The sequence below is a fragment of the Pyrgilauda ruficollis genome, unplaced genomic scaffold (assembly GCF_017590135.1).
Source record: "Pyrgilauda ruficollis isolate IOZ18807 unplaced genomic scaffold, ASM1759013v1 scaffold71, whole genome shotgun sequence".
Lineage (NCBI taxonomy): Eukaryota > Metazoa > Chordata > Aves > Passeriformes > Passeridae > Pyrgilauda > Pyrgilauda ruficollis.
Window position 1 is genome coordinate 1,637,206 of NW_024528933.1, and position 16,828 is coordinate 1,654,033.

The 16,828-nt window shown below is 33.3% G+C and overlaps 1 protein-coding gene across 1 annotated transcript in view; it reads right to left on the reverse strand.

Annotated features, from left to right (window-relative positions):
- CNTLN (centlein) overlaps positions 1–16,828 on the reverse strand; it is a 168,932-nt gene that overhangs the window by 35,409 nt on the left and 116,695 nt on the right. Inside the window, 1 exon segment of the mRNA XM_041485556.1 lies at positions 7,190–7,210. Coding sequence (XP_041341490.1) covers positions 7,190–7,210 — 21 coding nt within the window.

Sequence of the window (16,828 nt, forward strand, 5' to 3'; positions counted from 1 at the left end):
GCTTGTATATTTTGCATTAGCCTAAAAAAATATCATGGGTACAACGAAAATTCATCTGGTATTTAAAGTTAAAAAAATAACGGTATTTATTTCATATTCACCAAGTGCACTTATTAAAGTCAGTGGGCATTTTACATATGTATCTGAGGTAAGTACTGTTCTTAGTAAAGGAGCTAATCTTTCCATTCCCTTCTGCGTCTGCTGTCATTATTAAACAAGAGAATGATACTGTATTTTCTAACTGACTGTTCCTTAATCTGATGTATTCTTCTCGTAATTACTACATTTGCAGAGCAAAAGACAAAATAAGGACTATTTCAACAAGAAAAAAACAGCAGTAATACAGAAGAACACAGTATAGAAAAATATGAAGATTATGTTAATTTGTCCAGTATAACCAATATTTCAACATGCAGAATTTCATGATTCAGTATCTCTATAATAAATTATTCATAAAAGGAAAAGAAAAAAAAAATCATAGCTAGATCAATATCTCTGTTCAAAATTAGAAATGTCCGTATCTGCCCAAGATAGCTCGTGACTCTCAGAAGTTTCTTAGGCTACTGCTGCTGACAATATGTATCAGTTCTAAAACAACTTGAATTGCACTGGCTACATTCTCAAAAATTATAACAAATATATTCAAAAAGAAAAAGGCCTTCATGGGACATGTACTAAAGATGACAGTTGGTTACAGAAACTACTTAAAGAGGTAGAAAAAAAGATTTTAAAATACAAATCTACATAAATTCAGAAACAGCACAAGAACTATGGATGGAGTGAAAGTAGCATATGATGTACAAAAGCCCAATCCACAAAACCAGACAGGCATGCAATTGCAATCAGACATTTGACATCACTTGTCTCTTAATACTGCTGTAGACATTGTAAATTTACTACAGGACTGACAATTCTACTGCATTACTCTTTTATTTTTAATCTATTGAACAGTTATGAGAAAATCCTATGTAAATCCATGTGGGATATAAAAAACAGCACCCTTGCCCTATCAAGAGATTTATGCCTAAAAGATATTCCTTGTATTTACTTAAGAAACAAGTTTATTACCCTGGTATTCTTCACCACTGCCTATACTTTAGGTCAAGTTTTTAATGATTTTTTCTTTTTCAGACAAAACAAAAGTTTTGTGCGTGTGTTACCCGACACACAAATCCTGAATTACAGAGTAAAAAGAATTTACTCCAGGGGAAGAGGTCACCAGGATGAAAGGTAGAAGAATCTTAAACATCAGCTAGACCAGATGTTGGTAAAGACAGCCTACTGCTGTTCCTCTATGATGTAGCGGCCTTTGTCTGCTGCACCTCCTCCAGAGTGTTTTTGGCTTAACAGATGTTTATAAGTTCAGTATTTTAACATTCATCTATCTTAATCTCCTTGCTCCTGGTATACTCATGACACTCTGTACTGCTGTTCACAAAGGAGTAAGTGATGAAAACTCAGTTTCTATGTAGTCAGTATAAAACTTCCAGTGACTCAGCAAGGCTTTTCACTGTAAGCTCTCTGCTCAGAAAGACAGCTGTGTGGAAGGCCCAGTGGGTTAACACAGGAAGTTCCTGGAATGGCCTATTGCTCCTTGGCATCACAATCACTCCATAAGTGATTTTATTTTACAGAAGTCACTATTCTACTGCAACTGGCATGTATGAATATAACACTTCTGTTGGAAGGAGCTGATGCTGTACTGCTACTGAAGTCACACAATCCCACACACTTCTATTTGCAAAATATATTATATAAAAATTATAAACCAGGATGTAAATCAGGCATTCCTGACACACTTTTAAAACAGTGACATAATCTTAGCTTACTACTCATTTTGTAAACTAAAGCTAATAGACTTCGATGTGCAAAAATCCCATTTTCTGTGAAGCTTCCCACCCTAAAATCCTGGCAGATGCAAACACTGCTATGGCTGTAAGAAAACTGAACACTCATTTTTCTTTTCTCCTAAGAAACCTTCCTACAGTATGTTATAGAATACATTTGCTATATGGATAGCTCCTATACCAAGTTCCGTCTTAAAATTTAACACTGCTTCTATAAATGTTTTACATAGAACACTATTTTCACACAGTTTCTGCTTGATCAAGAAAAACACACAAAATAAGCAGTACTTGTTGCACACGTAAAACGTAACAGAACTTTTCAAAGCATGCTTACAGGCAGAGAGCTAGGTGTTTATGAATTTACTCATTCTCTCAAATATTATTACAACATAATGATAAACCTATTTACAATATCCAATTAATTGTGTCAATCCCACTACTCTTGAATCAAAACCTTCCTCTGCCTGATGGGTCATAGGAAAAAAAAAAAAAAGCCAAAATTAATAAAGATGGTATGTAGCTATCTCAAAAGATATATACCAGACTAAAAAGCTATGGTGAATACTTAATGTGATCATATAGAGAAAAGGCAAATAACTTCAAATCCTGGATGAAAGTTCTTTTCATGCAAGTGCAGTAAGTGGTTGATTACTTAGTATTCTAGACATGAAGACAAAATATCAAACAGAAGACTCTGGTGACTTAATATCCCATCCCTAAATTGAAACAAAGACCCCCCAAAATCAAGACAAACTTCTTGTAAAATGTAGAACTTATTTGTCATTATCCTTCTGAAATTTCAGTAAAATCTATTGAATCGTTTAGTTGTATTTTTTTTTCAGCCAAATGCAGTTATCAGGAGCTGACTATTCCACAAAATGTCAAATAAATGAAGGTAATATGGAGGACTTTTTGCCAGTGCTTTAGCTAGTTGTTAGACTTCAGTAGCCTTTAGAGACCATTAAGTACCCTTTGGCTAATTGGCCAATGGTAGATTAATCCTCTTTTTATTCCAGCAGCACTATTTTAACACCCTTTGCACTCTGTCAGTGTAGTATCTGAATGACAAAATAATATTGTGCATGAATAATAAGCAGAAAAGTTAAATTAACATTTCATGTTTCACATGCCATACCTATGTGTCAGGAAAAAGAACCCTCTTTTAAAGCCACTGACATTCAACTTTTTTAAACAATCTCATGTTGACACCTTACTGAAGTGAATCTTCCTAATTACTGCTAATTGCCTATCAAGCAAAAAAAAAATCTTTCCTTGAAGTGCAGTTGTCTAGTACAGATGAACACAGCTCCAAAGTGCATAGTAAAGACAGGCATGACACTTGAGGTGTGCTACATTATTATGAGGTCATACTAAATATGGTTTGCAGTGAACAAAGCAGCTTTTAAGGATGTTTAAGGTACTGAAAATGTCAATCTCTCATGAAGTGTTTAAATTAGTTCCCTGCAGAGAAGTACAGACATTAACCAGCAGATAAGAGGTACATTTCTCATCTCAGGTATTTTACTAAAGAAAAACATTTGGCCTATTGATAGTGGTAACACAATTGCAGTTCATCTGCTTTATAACAGCAATATTTACATTGGAATCACCCTTTCACACATGCAAATTATAAATTCAGCTGTTATTGGAAAAACATTTGTAATCACTAACGACTCCTAGACTCAAAGATTTTGAATGTCTTCTTAAAACATGTACTACTATTACTGATCAATCATCATTTAAAAAGTGCTATTTGCTGTATAACACTTCATAAACAAGGGTTTTACATGTAACTTTAATTCAGGTACTTACAGTTGATCTACAGCTAAATTTATTCTACAACTTATAAAACCCTAGCATTGCAACATATGGCTACAGCAACTTATTAAATAATACAAAAAGAAAACCAACGGAATCAGTCCAGACAGGCACTTTTTGAATTTTGGTTTGCTTTTTTCTTTTTGTAAATACTAATAATATCACATAGATCAAGAGCAGAAATCATAACTATATTTTAGAGAAACATACAACAGTTACATACAAATGTATTGGAGTAATAGATTCTGGGCCCAATTCTCCAAGAAATTAAGTGCTCCTAACAAGAGACAAGTCTGAACTGTGCAAGAACTGTGCATTGTGCAACCAATGATTTTTTAAAATAAATTAAGGGAAATAAGAAAATAAACTTAGTAACAATATAAATCACAATTTTTAAAATGATGAAACTGCTTCTGATATATGTCATCTGTATAATAATTATACCAATTCAAAGATAAAGGTTTTGTCCTGCAGCAATTCTATTTTAACCTTCATTTTCTATCACATCAATTTCATGTCTCTGTACAAGTAAACATTGCTGTATTCCATGTCTAATTTTTGTACGTATAAAGAACACTATCTTGCTTTCATACTGAAGCAGATGCTGCACTCCATCTGTCCTTGCAAATTTCAAGGGAATATAAGGACTATTAACTATTTATTTAACAGTACTTATACAAGTAGTTTCATAATGATCAATTATATGATCATAACTGTATGATTTAATTTTTGTTGTGATTGATTTTCCAATATGGAGATGTAAACTGACAAAATATACAGATGTGCAGGACATTGTCTGAAAGACCTTAATATTTAAACAGAAAAACTACAGAACTTGAAGAAAACAATATTTATTAAAAATAAAAATAGTCAGTGTTTCAGTATATATGATATTTGAACTTATTTGAAGCATTAATATCTGCCAGACAGAGCAGTTCATTCAAATGTTTTACTACAAATAAATTAACATTGAAAATATAACTGGAGACATTTCATGACACCTTGAGCCATTTGAAAATATCTGAGTATTATGGCAAGCCAGATGTGAAGATGTGGCTGAAGTTCAAAACCAATGTTTTCACGTTTCTGCCACTGCTATTTAAATAAATACTAATAAATACTTGTGTTCCAACACCTAATATGCCTGTGCACATCAAGTACTGCTAAATACAGGGAAAGACTTCCAGCTGATGTGTAAAATTTGTCCCAAGACTTCCATGGCTTTATACGTACTAGGGAACTTTCAATATAAGACATGGTATCCATGTGATCTTTTGTATTTAGGACCAGGTTTTACTGCATGGGTTTTTTGTCAGAACTAGACAGTATTTATCTGATTTCCACCAAACATGAGAGTTGGGGCAAACTCATAAAGATTGAATTTTTCATCTAGGGTCAGGGATAGTGCTTGCCATATTCCCCCTGCTTAATCTTAACACATCTAAGCACTGCAAATGAACTGCTTGCATGAGAGCCAGTCAGGGAATTTCACAATCCCTACAACTCATTACAAATTTAACAGCAGCAATACTAAGTATTCATATGTTTCAGATAACACATACAAATATGCTGCACTAAAACTCATTGGGGGAAAAAATTAATAATGCTTCCATCTGTTTTCCGTATAACTCACATAAAATAGAGAGAAACCAAACTGAAAATGCTATTTTAAAGACTGTGTTTAAACTTTCTTTTGATTTACCCACTTATTTCCAAAGCATATAGCTTTATATCTTTAGAAATGAAAGTTATTTTTAAGAGAATATATAAGAGGAAAAAAAACCAACAAAAGAACTGAAAGAATGGTGAAATATTATTTAAACCTCTTCTCATTTCCATGTGTTTTAGAGAGTGAACCATTTTATACTGAAATATTTCTGCATCTCTAATGTAAGTGGGCAGGAAATCCGTACTTGTAGGGAAAGCTATTCCCTCCCCCATATTACTCTTTATATTTTATTTTTATATATTTATATATATTATACATTATTTTACATATTATTTTATTTTGCTCAAATTTATATATTATTTTCCTTTGCTCAAATTTCAGATTTTCAACTGTTAAAGACCATTCTCTTTCAACCTACTTTGAAAAAGTGATGTAGCCATTTCAAAATAAGAATTACTAACATGCAAGTAGGTTACAGGCATTCTCAGAAGGTTACAATATTCAAGGAACAAAATGTATAAAGATAGCTCTATGCTTAATTTTGTTCAATTATTTAAGTATCTCATTTGCAGACACTTCAGATATTAAAAAGAGCAGAAAAAATGTCCTCAGAGCATCTTCTCATTTGTTTTTATGAAGACAGATGTGTAAAAGCAAAACATTTTAAATATAAATTTTACTAACAAACTTAGGTAGTGGAGAAGTTCTATGTTCTCCTAGAGAATGAGAAACATAGAAATAAAGAACAAAGAATTGTAGAAAAAAAAACCTGTTAAGTATCTGGAAGAAATTTTTCTAATCACATAAAGGTGATATTACACAAATATTTATTTATTATTTACATTTTTTAAAAAGTAAACAAAGACATTGCTAACCACTTCTGAGAGGTACGAGAAATCTGATGACAAACATCATGGGGAGGATGCAAAGACAGGAATATTCTTCAAAATAATGAACTGCACTTAAAAATTATCACTAAAATGTACTTCATATAAATTAAATTGGTAATTCATCTCTGGATTCTTGTAAATGAACCCTCACTGTCTTATCTTTAATTTGTAATTTATATTATCATCAGAACCCTTGCTAAAATTACAGGCATAAATGAACAGTTTAGGGTAAAATACTCTTTACAATACTATATTATTTATATACTATTTATGCCTATTTAATATCTGAAGAGACCATCACACGAAAAAGCCATGTTTTCAGTCTAATGCATAAAGTGAAATATACTTTCCTCTATCACGATTATCATCAACATTATGACTCACTTGGGCAATTTATTATTTTCCCATACATGAACAGTTTGAGGACAACACTGCAATTCTAAATTCCAGCTTGAACGAGACCTACAGCTGCGCAGTAGTTCCCTCATTCTCTTCTGCTGGTTTTAGCAAGGTAAAAGTATAGACAAAATGACCCATTTTGTGTACACAATACCCTAAAGATCACAGGATTGCCTTTAAACCCAAAAATAAAGAGAAGACTGTGCCCAGTTCAGCCACCAAAGAGCAGATGCTTTCCCAGTGCCTGAGAATCTCGTGGGATGTGCAGTGGCTATGGCTAGTCACAGTTTCCACCGCTGAGAAAGGAAGTGAAGATCTTGGCACGTTAGGCAGCAGAAGTAGAATGGAGTGATGCAAAGTAAACCTGAGTATGATACAAGTCATGGGAACAATCCATGACTACCTCATTAATTCCCAATTAAGCCTTAGGAGAGCAAATCAGACCACACAAAAAATTAGTAAGAAAGGATAAATATTCTTCTACCTCCTCTAGCTGTCTATGAGGTTCAGGTATTTCAGGCAAACCAGCGCCTTGTCAAAACTACAAAATTCTCCCTTTGAATTACAAGGATAGTAAGAGTGTCTGACTTCAGCATGGATGACATAGAATCCTTGGAACTAGCACTCATTCTCTGCAACAATGTCCCCTCTGTCCAACACAGAGAATAAGTAAGACAACCCCAAAGAGAAAAAGCTGTAGATATGTATTTTTTAAAAGGAATCTCAGGTGTAGTTTTCTTGTCTCAGAAGTGTTCTTGTTGTAATGATTTTTTTTTTCTACTCTTGTAGAAAATGTCTTAGATCTTGACTCCCATTCCTTTATGCCTAGAAAGTCCAAAAATTCCCCCCAAACAAAATAAACCAACCAAACAAAAAAACAACCAACCAACCAACCAAAACCAAACATAAAAAACCTTTAAGAAGGTTCATAGATAATCCTTGGTAAACTGATAAGAACGGCTTGTACTCCTGGCTATGGAGGTATGTTTCAAAATTTCTTCCTGTAGTGGAAGGGAGTAGCCAGGACAATAGAGCACCAGCATTAACTTTGAACACATAAGCCTCAACAGAGAACTGTGAGAATGAGAAAACTGGAGTAAGAGGCAAGCTCTAACAAAAATATCAATTCCCTTTGTGCAAAACAATCTAGACAAAGAAATATCACCGTGTGACAGGTAAGATAATAGGGCCAAACAGGAAACTGGTGCTTTTCCGACCTATCAGTGTGGAACTGGTGAAGGTGAGGATGCCTCTCCTGAAATCTAGAGGAGTCCAAAAGAACTCTTTTTCTTGAAGGACAAGACGCGGGAGCTGTTATTGGTCCTTCTTTCTGATCACTGATAAATCTTACTAGAAACCAGAGAGTAATAAAATACATGGAGGAAACAGAGGACTTGGGAGTCCAAGGAGTAAGAGTTTTCAAGGTTTCTAGTTTGAGATCAAGTTCAAGCTTCTAGAGTTCAAACTCTTCTCTATTAAGGTATCTTTTCTGTGCTAGTTGTCTTAAAAAAAGGCCTTCCATTTTGAGAATGGGGACAAAAATATTAATTGCTAAATAAGGAAGAATACATTAAGATGTCAAGAACACATTAAACATAGCACATTACCAAATAGTATAAGGAAGCTATTCCTGACAATTTTTGTTTAAATCCAGAGAAGATACTTCTGGCAGCCATCTTCAGTGTCCTCAGAGAGAAAATGTGCATCATATATGTGGTCCTTTTTGAAAAATTAAATCCATTCTCTTGAAAGGATATGGAAGAAAAAACTGACCACTAATTTTAAATAGTCTTTTATCCATGGAAAGGTGGGTATTACACTTCTGTCTTTACCATTAATCTGTTATTATTTTTAGAATTCATTAACTACTGACCTTCAACCTTTCTTCATTGTTGTTATGTTTAAGACTTACTAAAGTTCTTGTTCCTTTCTTCCAACATATGATTTGTGTGTGATGCCAAACAAAGGTGCAATATTACAGAGTACTTTGACATTGCTGAGTAAAAAAGGAAATTTCTCTGTAAAAATTAATGCCTACCAGGCTACAATGGTCCTGCCATGAGGAACAGTAGTTTGACAAGCTGGTGACTCTCATGCTATGAAGTAAATTTGTGTTCCTAAGAAACACACTATTTGTTCAGCCTGTGGGTCTTTGCAAAATCAACACACATATCTGCAAGACAAAATAAATCCTACAAACCAAAACAAAACCCGAAGCAAACAAAAAAGCCACAGCCCAATCCAAAACCAACCAACTACTATTTTGACTTTACCCACAACTTACTGAGTTTTACTTTATGGTGGATTTCACATACAGTAATCTTGAGGGATAACATTAAAAATTAAGACCTCGTATATATATGCATTTTTTCCACGACCAACAGCAACAACTCTCTCCCCTCTAGGTTTTACTCTTTACGTACAAATGCTGTAAAACATTTGAAAAGGTAGACAACAAGAACATTTCTGTGGTCATTCACAAGTGCTGCTCAATTAAATATTGATTTTTTTCCTTTGGGATTCAAACAACAGAAATTATTTTTGAAAAATATTTTTGGTAGCTTTGGAAAAAAATCCCAAGACAGCCTCACTCAGAACTTTAGTTCAACAGAACTTCTTTCTTCTTACTTTAACTAATAACTGATTTTTAAATGAAATACAAGAAGATTTTAAAAAATATTTTAATGTTCAAAATTGAAAACAAATTTATTAAATATAATTTTTTTTTCAACATGGCTAACTTCAAAATTGTTACTATTATAACCGCTTTGGAAAGAAAAAATGTAAATTAAGAATTACAGCTTTTTGTGACTTTTTTATACCTGAAAGCAATTTTTTAAAACTGCAACACCATCTATAAAGATGTCTGGAAAAGTGACAAATAGAGGAATAGTACATGGAAGTTTGGGGTTTTGTTACATACCTTGGCTCTCAGTATTTTTTAAATTACCTGCTTCTGATACTAGCAAAACTGTGCAGCCATTCTCAATCATATTTATAAAGAAAGAAAATATGTAATTATCAATATTATGACAGTTTTACTTGTAGAGACTGTCACACACCCTTTCTGACCACAATTACTTCATGAGATCTTACTGACAAACACAAATTGCCATACATCTCTATAAGCAAAATAAAGTAAGGAAAGTTAAATTCCTTTAGAAAATCTAAGCAGAGTTTCCTTCTTGCAGCTGTACAGGAATCGTCCACTTGCTACGAAGAAAACAAAAATTACACACTTGCAATGCTTTAGATCACTTTCACTGGTTTAAAATCTTGTTCTCCCAAGTGACTTAAAAACCTGAGGAAACCAGCAGTATGTCTACACTGTACAGGGTGTTCCTAGTGATAATCACACTTTCTTCAACACCTAATACAAAACACAGACATTGTTTTAACAAATACCACTTGGCTGACCTAGAAGATAGGATGAAGGAATAAGAGAGTCACGTCCAATTCCTCATGGATTCTCAGCTTGAATCCTGGATTTTGCACAGTTTACCTTACGAACATGATCTGAGTGACATTTCACAAATTCCTGGATAAATGTTGCTACACTCTGCCACCACAGAGACTGGCTGTGTCATGCACAGATCAATAATAGCACTATATTTCATCAGCCTCAAAATCAAAAGTGCTTCATCTGGCAAAAGCCATGGCCCTTGAGGATCTGACATATATAAAATGAATACTGTACACACGATGTCTACTACAAAAGCTGCTGCTGTAAAGACAAGTCTAGAGACACACAGTTCAGTATATGTAAATAGGAAAGTATGTATTTATATATATAAAGAAGTTTTTAACTCCTATTTATTAAGAGTGTCACAACACAAAGCAGCAGCTGAATAACAGCAATGAAACTGAACTTTTATGATGCCTGACAGAAATATAAAAAACACAGGAAAATCCAATATTCACAGTCCTTGGAGGAATTCTCAAGAAAATAAAAGGACATTTTGAACTGTACAGGGTAGTATCTATGATAGTGGGCTGCAATAAAATGTACACTAAGCAAAATATAATGACTTCTAATCAAAATTATGTTAATTGAAAATATGCTTTTATCTTCTCCAGAGTAACTACTCAAAACAGAAGTCTTGAGATTGTCAATCATCATATACTACCTGTAGTTTCAGTCCCCAGTATAGGCCTTCCTAAAATAACAACAGAAATTTACATCTCCTGCCACTTAGGCTTCCTCATATCTTAGTCTTTTGGTGAAAGAGATTGTAAAGTTTTCAAATAAGTGCAGCACCAGTAGATTTTTAATTGAAATTACTTTTTATTATAATGCATCTCCCTCATTTTTTTAATAGGAAATGTAGTTGTTTGGGGTTTTTTTTCTGCCAAAGTTTATATTGCAAACAATACTTTGGGAAGTAAGCATTTTTACTGTTTTGAAGCCAAACCTTTAACAAACTATCTCACCTTGAGTACTTTATCAAGATTTAGACTAAAAAAAAAAAAAAAAAAATTAAAATTAAACTGTTTCTATGCCCCCAATTAAAATGGAAAGCATTTTCCTAAAAAAGTTTCATGACTACTAATTAAAAATATATTTTCTTATGCTTAATCCTCCTGGTAAAATATGAAGTAAATATTAAAAAAATCATAATTTATCTTTCCTTTTCTGCATTTTCTTTACCAACTTACATACTATCTACATCAAATACTTTAATTTTTTCTCAGCTCTGCCATCAGCAAAATTCAAGGGGTTTTACAGGACTCACATAATCCTATATTCTGTGTATATTACACAAAAAAGCCATTTTTCCTTCTCTGCATATCTTCTGCTTAAGACTAATGATCTTTAAATGCTCCTGTTGCACACCATGGAACGGGCATTTCCTTTGGGTTACTTCCTTCATTTCAATATCCATCTTCCCTGTGCCGTGACTTTAGATGTGTATGCCTTCAGTGGTGATGTCTTCTTCCTCTGCCTCAGAATTTCTCTTCCTTATAGCCTGATGTTTGAACACTATGAGAGCACTCCTGCTTGGTTTCAGGTAGATCCTTAAAAACAAGTAGTTTGACTTCCTTAAATTCATCATCCTTGTTTACATCTCTTTTCTGCATTTCTTCATTTTAGCATGAATTTAAAACATACTGTTGCCCACCTGAGCTCTATGACATAAACTCACTTCCATCATTGCTTCAGGTGAGCGAACAGTGTTACTGAAGTTGAGAATTTACCTTCCCATTCATACTTCCCATTAATTAAGCTCATGCTATTGAACAAATACTCTCTCTGTTACTTTTTCATGCATCCTACAGACCCAACATTTTTTTATTCCTTTAAAAAAGAACCTGCCCACAGCTAACCACAAGCATCTGATTTCTCTCTAATTCCTTTTTAGATTAGTTGGCCAATATCATTGCCACTGTCTGACTCTAAATGGCAAGGATCAATTACAGTCACCTAAAAATTACAGATCTCATATCTGGTATGTTTCTGTCTTTGCTATTTTTTCAACCTTCCTTTGCTAGACTGATAACTCTAGAAGATTTCTTTTTTTCAGATATTTAAACTTGAGTTACCGGCTAATCTGCTCTCTGAAAACCTCACATTTGTTCTCTGGAACAATGTACTTTCAAATCTTCCCCATAAGTCTTCAGGTGCATTTAAAATTAATTTAATTTGGATTCTGTGTATTAGAACTACACACATTATTCTAAGACCAGTCAAATTATGCCAGTCCAAGAAAACATATTCTTTCCACTCCTCTTATACAGATCCAGTCCATACATTTGAGGACTGTATTTTTTAAAATGGCAATGGGAGTTCATGCTCAGCATTACTTCCTAGGACTCTCATTTTTCTTTAGAGTCCCTGGTTCCCAAGAGACAGCCATTCAGCCTCACTCAACGTGAAACCTGAGCAATGTATTGGTTTTCATTATGATGTAATGATTTGCTCATTAAAACCACTGCGAGATTATAACAATCCATACTCTTCCATCAGACTCTGGTGGATGATCGAAAGTTTAAGAGTAGTTGTCAATGACTGAAGATATCCTATTGCACTGGCTTGGATTTTTTTACGCTGACACTAATTTTTAAAAAATTATTCCAAGATTTTACTTTTAAAACAAACAGCAAAAAGATGATCATTTATTTCATAGAATATCCAGATAAAATAGATATATAAGGTGTAAACCATTATCCTGGTGAAAATAATAATGTTATCACTGGTGTGAGGGATAAACTGAAAAAATAATTTCATGGTATGTGAGATTCTGAGCTAGTGAAAATTATTAAGTGGTACTTATATGCATCAATTTAACCTTAAGGTATGACTTGAGATGTTGAGTCTCCATTGCGTTCCATGTAGCAATGTTTAGTTCAAATGCAAATACTATGTAAAACCAAGTATGGTGGAGACAGTTTTTGAAATTTTATTTTATATTTACACTTCAGTAAGCAATGACTGTTGCACAGAGGCACACAAAAAAAATTGAGTGAATGTGCTTATAAAACTTCTGATACTTTTAAGTCACAGAGCTACTTTTGTAATCCCATGACCCTATTCATCCAACTTAGAAAATGCAACTCCTCAAATAAAGAACTGTCTTTCACCAATTCCCCTAGTCCATGTATGTACCTTGCTAACCATACTAAGCACTCTCCTCCACCAACCTTCTGTTCTTTATCTTTATATTGAGAAAAATTTATTTAACAGATTGGGACAGGAGCAAGGAGGAAAAGGAAACGTAGCAAAGGAAAGTAGAAGCAACATAGAAGAGTCCATGGGGAGAGTGCAGGAGAATCAACTCACTTAATGTTCAAAATACAAAAAGTATCTTCCAATTCCTCATGAGTCTTGATAACTTTTCCTAAGAACATATTTGGGAAAACATTTATCTAGGCTGTGAAAGAGAGAAAAGAGTGACTCTTAGGTAAAAATCCATCACAAAAACTAAGAAGAGAACTGGAACTTCCAAAGGAGGATATAGGGCTGATGGAAACCCAAAGCAGCTATTTCTTGCATGTTATTTCACAGTCTATCAGAATACTAAATCAGAGAATATTAACAAAAATTTGCAGCTAAATTCCCTGTAGTTGCTCCTTCTCCAAAGGTTGAAAACAAAAAGGAACCCCTCACTACAGAGAGATCTACATGCAAAATTAGAGACAATAAAACTTAATTTTACCATAACAAGTAGGATGTCTTGAAATTTCCTTGAACTCTGGAAACAAGTACATGCATAAAGGGTATAGTAAAATCACTTCCATAGTTAATAGCAGTAGTTACTAATAATGAATAATCAATGGACTGCTCTGGTGAGCAAACCTAAGAGCATTGGTCCAACTGCAATGCAAACTGGTTTTCTGTGATGATCTCTTAGAAAATCTAATCTGCCAGATCTGAAATGTAGTCTCTTGGCAACATATGAATACTTATTCCAAGTCAACGACCTTCTTTGCATGAGATTTAATGGTGAATAAATATCCTCTGACAAAACCATATATTATCTGTAGAACTTTACATAGTAGAGAAGGTTCAAGAATCCAGTGTAGTTTTATGCTTAACTTTAATTAATGAGCAGATCTAAGTGAATTCAATAAAAACACTCATGTGAACACAAAAGGAAATCCTGTTATGACAGTATATGTTGAGTTTTTCCAGGCCTCAAGTTGTATCTTATTTGAGAATTTTTTTACAGGATAAAAATGCAAATTCTGTTTTGGTTCATGGTATCTTTTCCAATAGTAAGATTAAGAGCCAATGCAAAGGAAAGTTTGATCAAATCACAGGGAAGGTGAATAATAAAAATTTCATATCACATGAAATTAATAACATAAAAATTACAGGATATCTTCTGTATCATCTATATAATCTAAATATCTGTTCCATTACTATATTAAGCTACGGATATAGATATATTAGCTACACTTGCAGAAATGTGTACTACCTCTGTAACATTACAATAACATGGTAATTCTTTTGATACAGATTCTTTCTTCTAATCTAGAAAAATGCTTTTTAGTATTTCTACATGATACAGCAATATATATTGTACTGATTGTAAGTATATTCTTTGAACTTCATATAGTTTTCATAACTTTTTATCCATAATATATTTTCTAGGATTTACTTATCTCTAAGTTATTTAATTTTGACATAAGTCCACTGAAAATCATAAGAAGCACAAGTCTACTAGTCCTAGTTCATGCCAACTGTTCTTTTTAATTTATGAATGAGACCCATTTCCTACATGCAACATATTTTACATGCTGTTCATCAATGATGCAACAGATCTACTGTAATTTTTCATCAAATATCAATATAAACGGTAAAAAGTATTTAGTTTTATTTTTGTTTCATAATGATGGCACAGTTTTATGATAAATATATTTTACATATAGATCCATTAACAAAACTGACTCCAGGATGTTGTAAGCATTTGATGCAGCAAAGTATCAAAATAAATTAAAAATTCTGGTGTAGGTGCATCTTAAAAGGTCAGTTACTTTCATGTTTACCCTTGGCTATTACTTATTTTATTTCCAAGTCAACTTAAGGAGCAATACTGAGTCAGTGGTCAGAGGCAGCATTACAGATTTCCCCGTTTAGTAACCGTACTGTTTGAGCAAACATATTTGACTGGCTGACTGTTTCATTTGAGGTAGAATTTTGGAGTAGGACTTGAAAAAAGTGAATTCCAGCCTCAGAGGTCACAGAGCATTTTCTGTCTCGGTTCCCAGCCTTTGTAAGTGTAACTGCATACTTTAATGTTCGATTTATTAGGTTCAGCAAAGCTTTAATAAAACTAGAACAAAGCAGAACCTATTCTTTTCAATATTGTCAATTCAAAGCCTTCAAAAATGACAAGTAGGGCCCAGAAATCAAAATTAAATAAAAAAAACCTGAGGTTTGAAGTACATTACAGACAATTTTTCCTGCCCACAGATAATGCTCCTGCTCAGGTGTGGAACAACATTGTAAGTCTTTCTCTCAAGAACACATAGACTGGGAGTGTGTTTTGAGCTTTTAACTATGTACTGTGAGTGCAAAGAGATAATTTCAAGACCCATATAAACAAGGGTAAAAGCAGTGTAATGTCAGAAGTAAAAACCAGAATTTTTCAATCTAATTTTGAGAAAACATCAGTCTCATGCTGATACATAGTTTATTTCAATTATTAGGTAAACCTCTGCTGTCCTAGATTGTATTTGCAAACTCTGGAAAGGTCAGCAGTATATCCTGGTATATCCTGGTTTATCACAGGTTTATCCCTTCTGGTTTACCTTTCAACTTCTGTTGTATTTTAAGAAAAAGAAGAACAGAAAATTTGCTGGTCTGATTTGAAATATTTTTGGGAAACTTTGTTTACTTCTTTTGGAGTATTGGGCTCAAAGATTACAGTTCCCGTAAACCAACCTAAACTACTCTTATGAAAAGTAGTTAGGACAAGATTATCTATATGCTTCTAAAGAAGGGGAGAGAAATCATGATTCTCCTCATGTTTTTGGCAACAGATTTTGCCTAAACAGCTTCAAAGAATTCTTTGTTTCATTACAATCTCTGACAATGATGGAGAGCTGCAGAAATGATTTAGCATCATGTTTGTGAAAAGTGTTAAATATGATGTAAATAGGGTTTTTATTTTTAAGACAGATAAAAGCAAGAGGTTCCAGACTTAACTTTGCTGTGTAAGAATGGAAAGGGACATTGTTCAACAGAGCAGAAGCAATTTGAACTCTTATCAGATTATTTTTTACCTGATGTGGTTATTATCAGCATCTCTGCTTTTTCTTTCTTTTACTACTTATATATATTAAAGTGAGAATTCCTGCACATGCTATTGATATAGCAGTAACTTTATGTAAAGTTTATTTCTATGAATTACTATTTTTGCTTAACTTAAAGTCTTCCAAATTTCAGTAATTCTAAAACTGTTAATAAAATTTTATCATTCAGATCTTCTGTAGATATAATTAAAATTATCTAATGTACAAAATGAGAAATATCTTTTCATGCTACCAGAGAAAGAAGAAAATCCAATACTCAACTTAGAAGAGATGACATTAAATGTAGAATCTTTTTCATGAACTTAATAAAAATACACAAACACCCTGGAGTACATCCATGTAAGAGACTTCAAATATATAAAACGAGGACATTTATAAAAGTGTTTTGACAGGAAATAACTGGATAGGTTTACAACCATTTCTAACTGGACTGAATTTATCTAGAAACC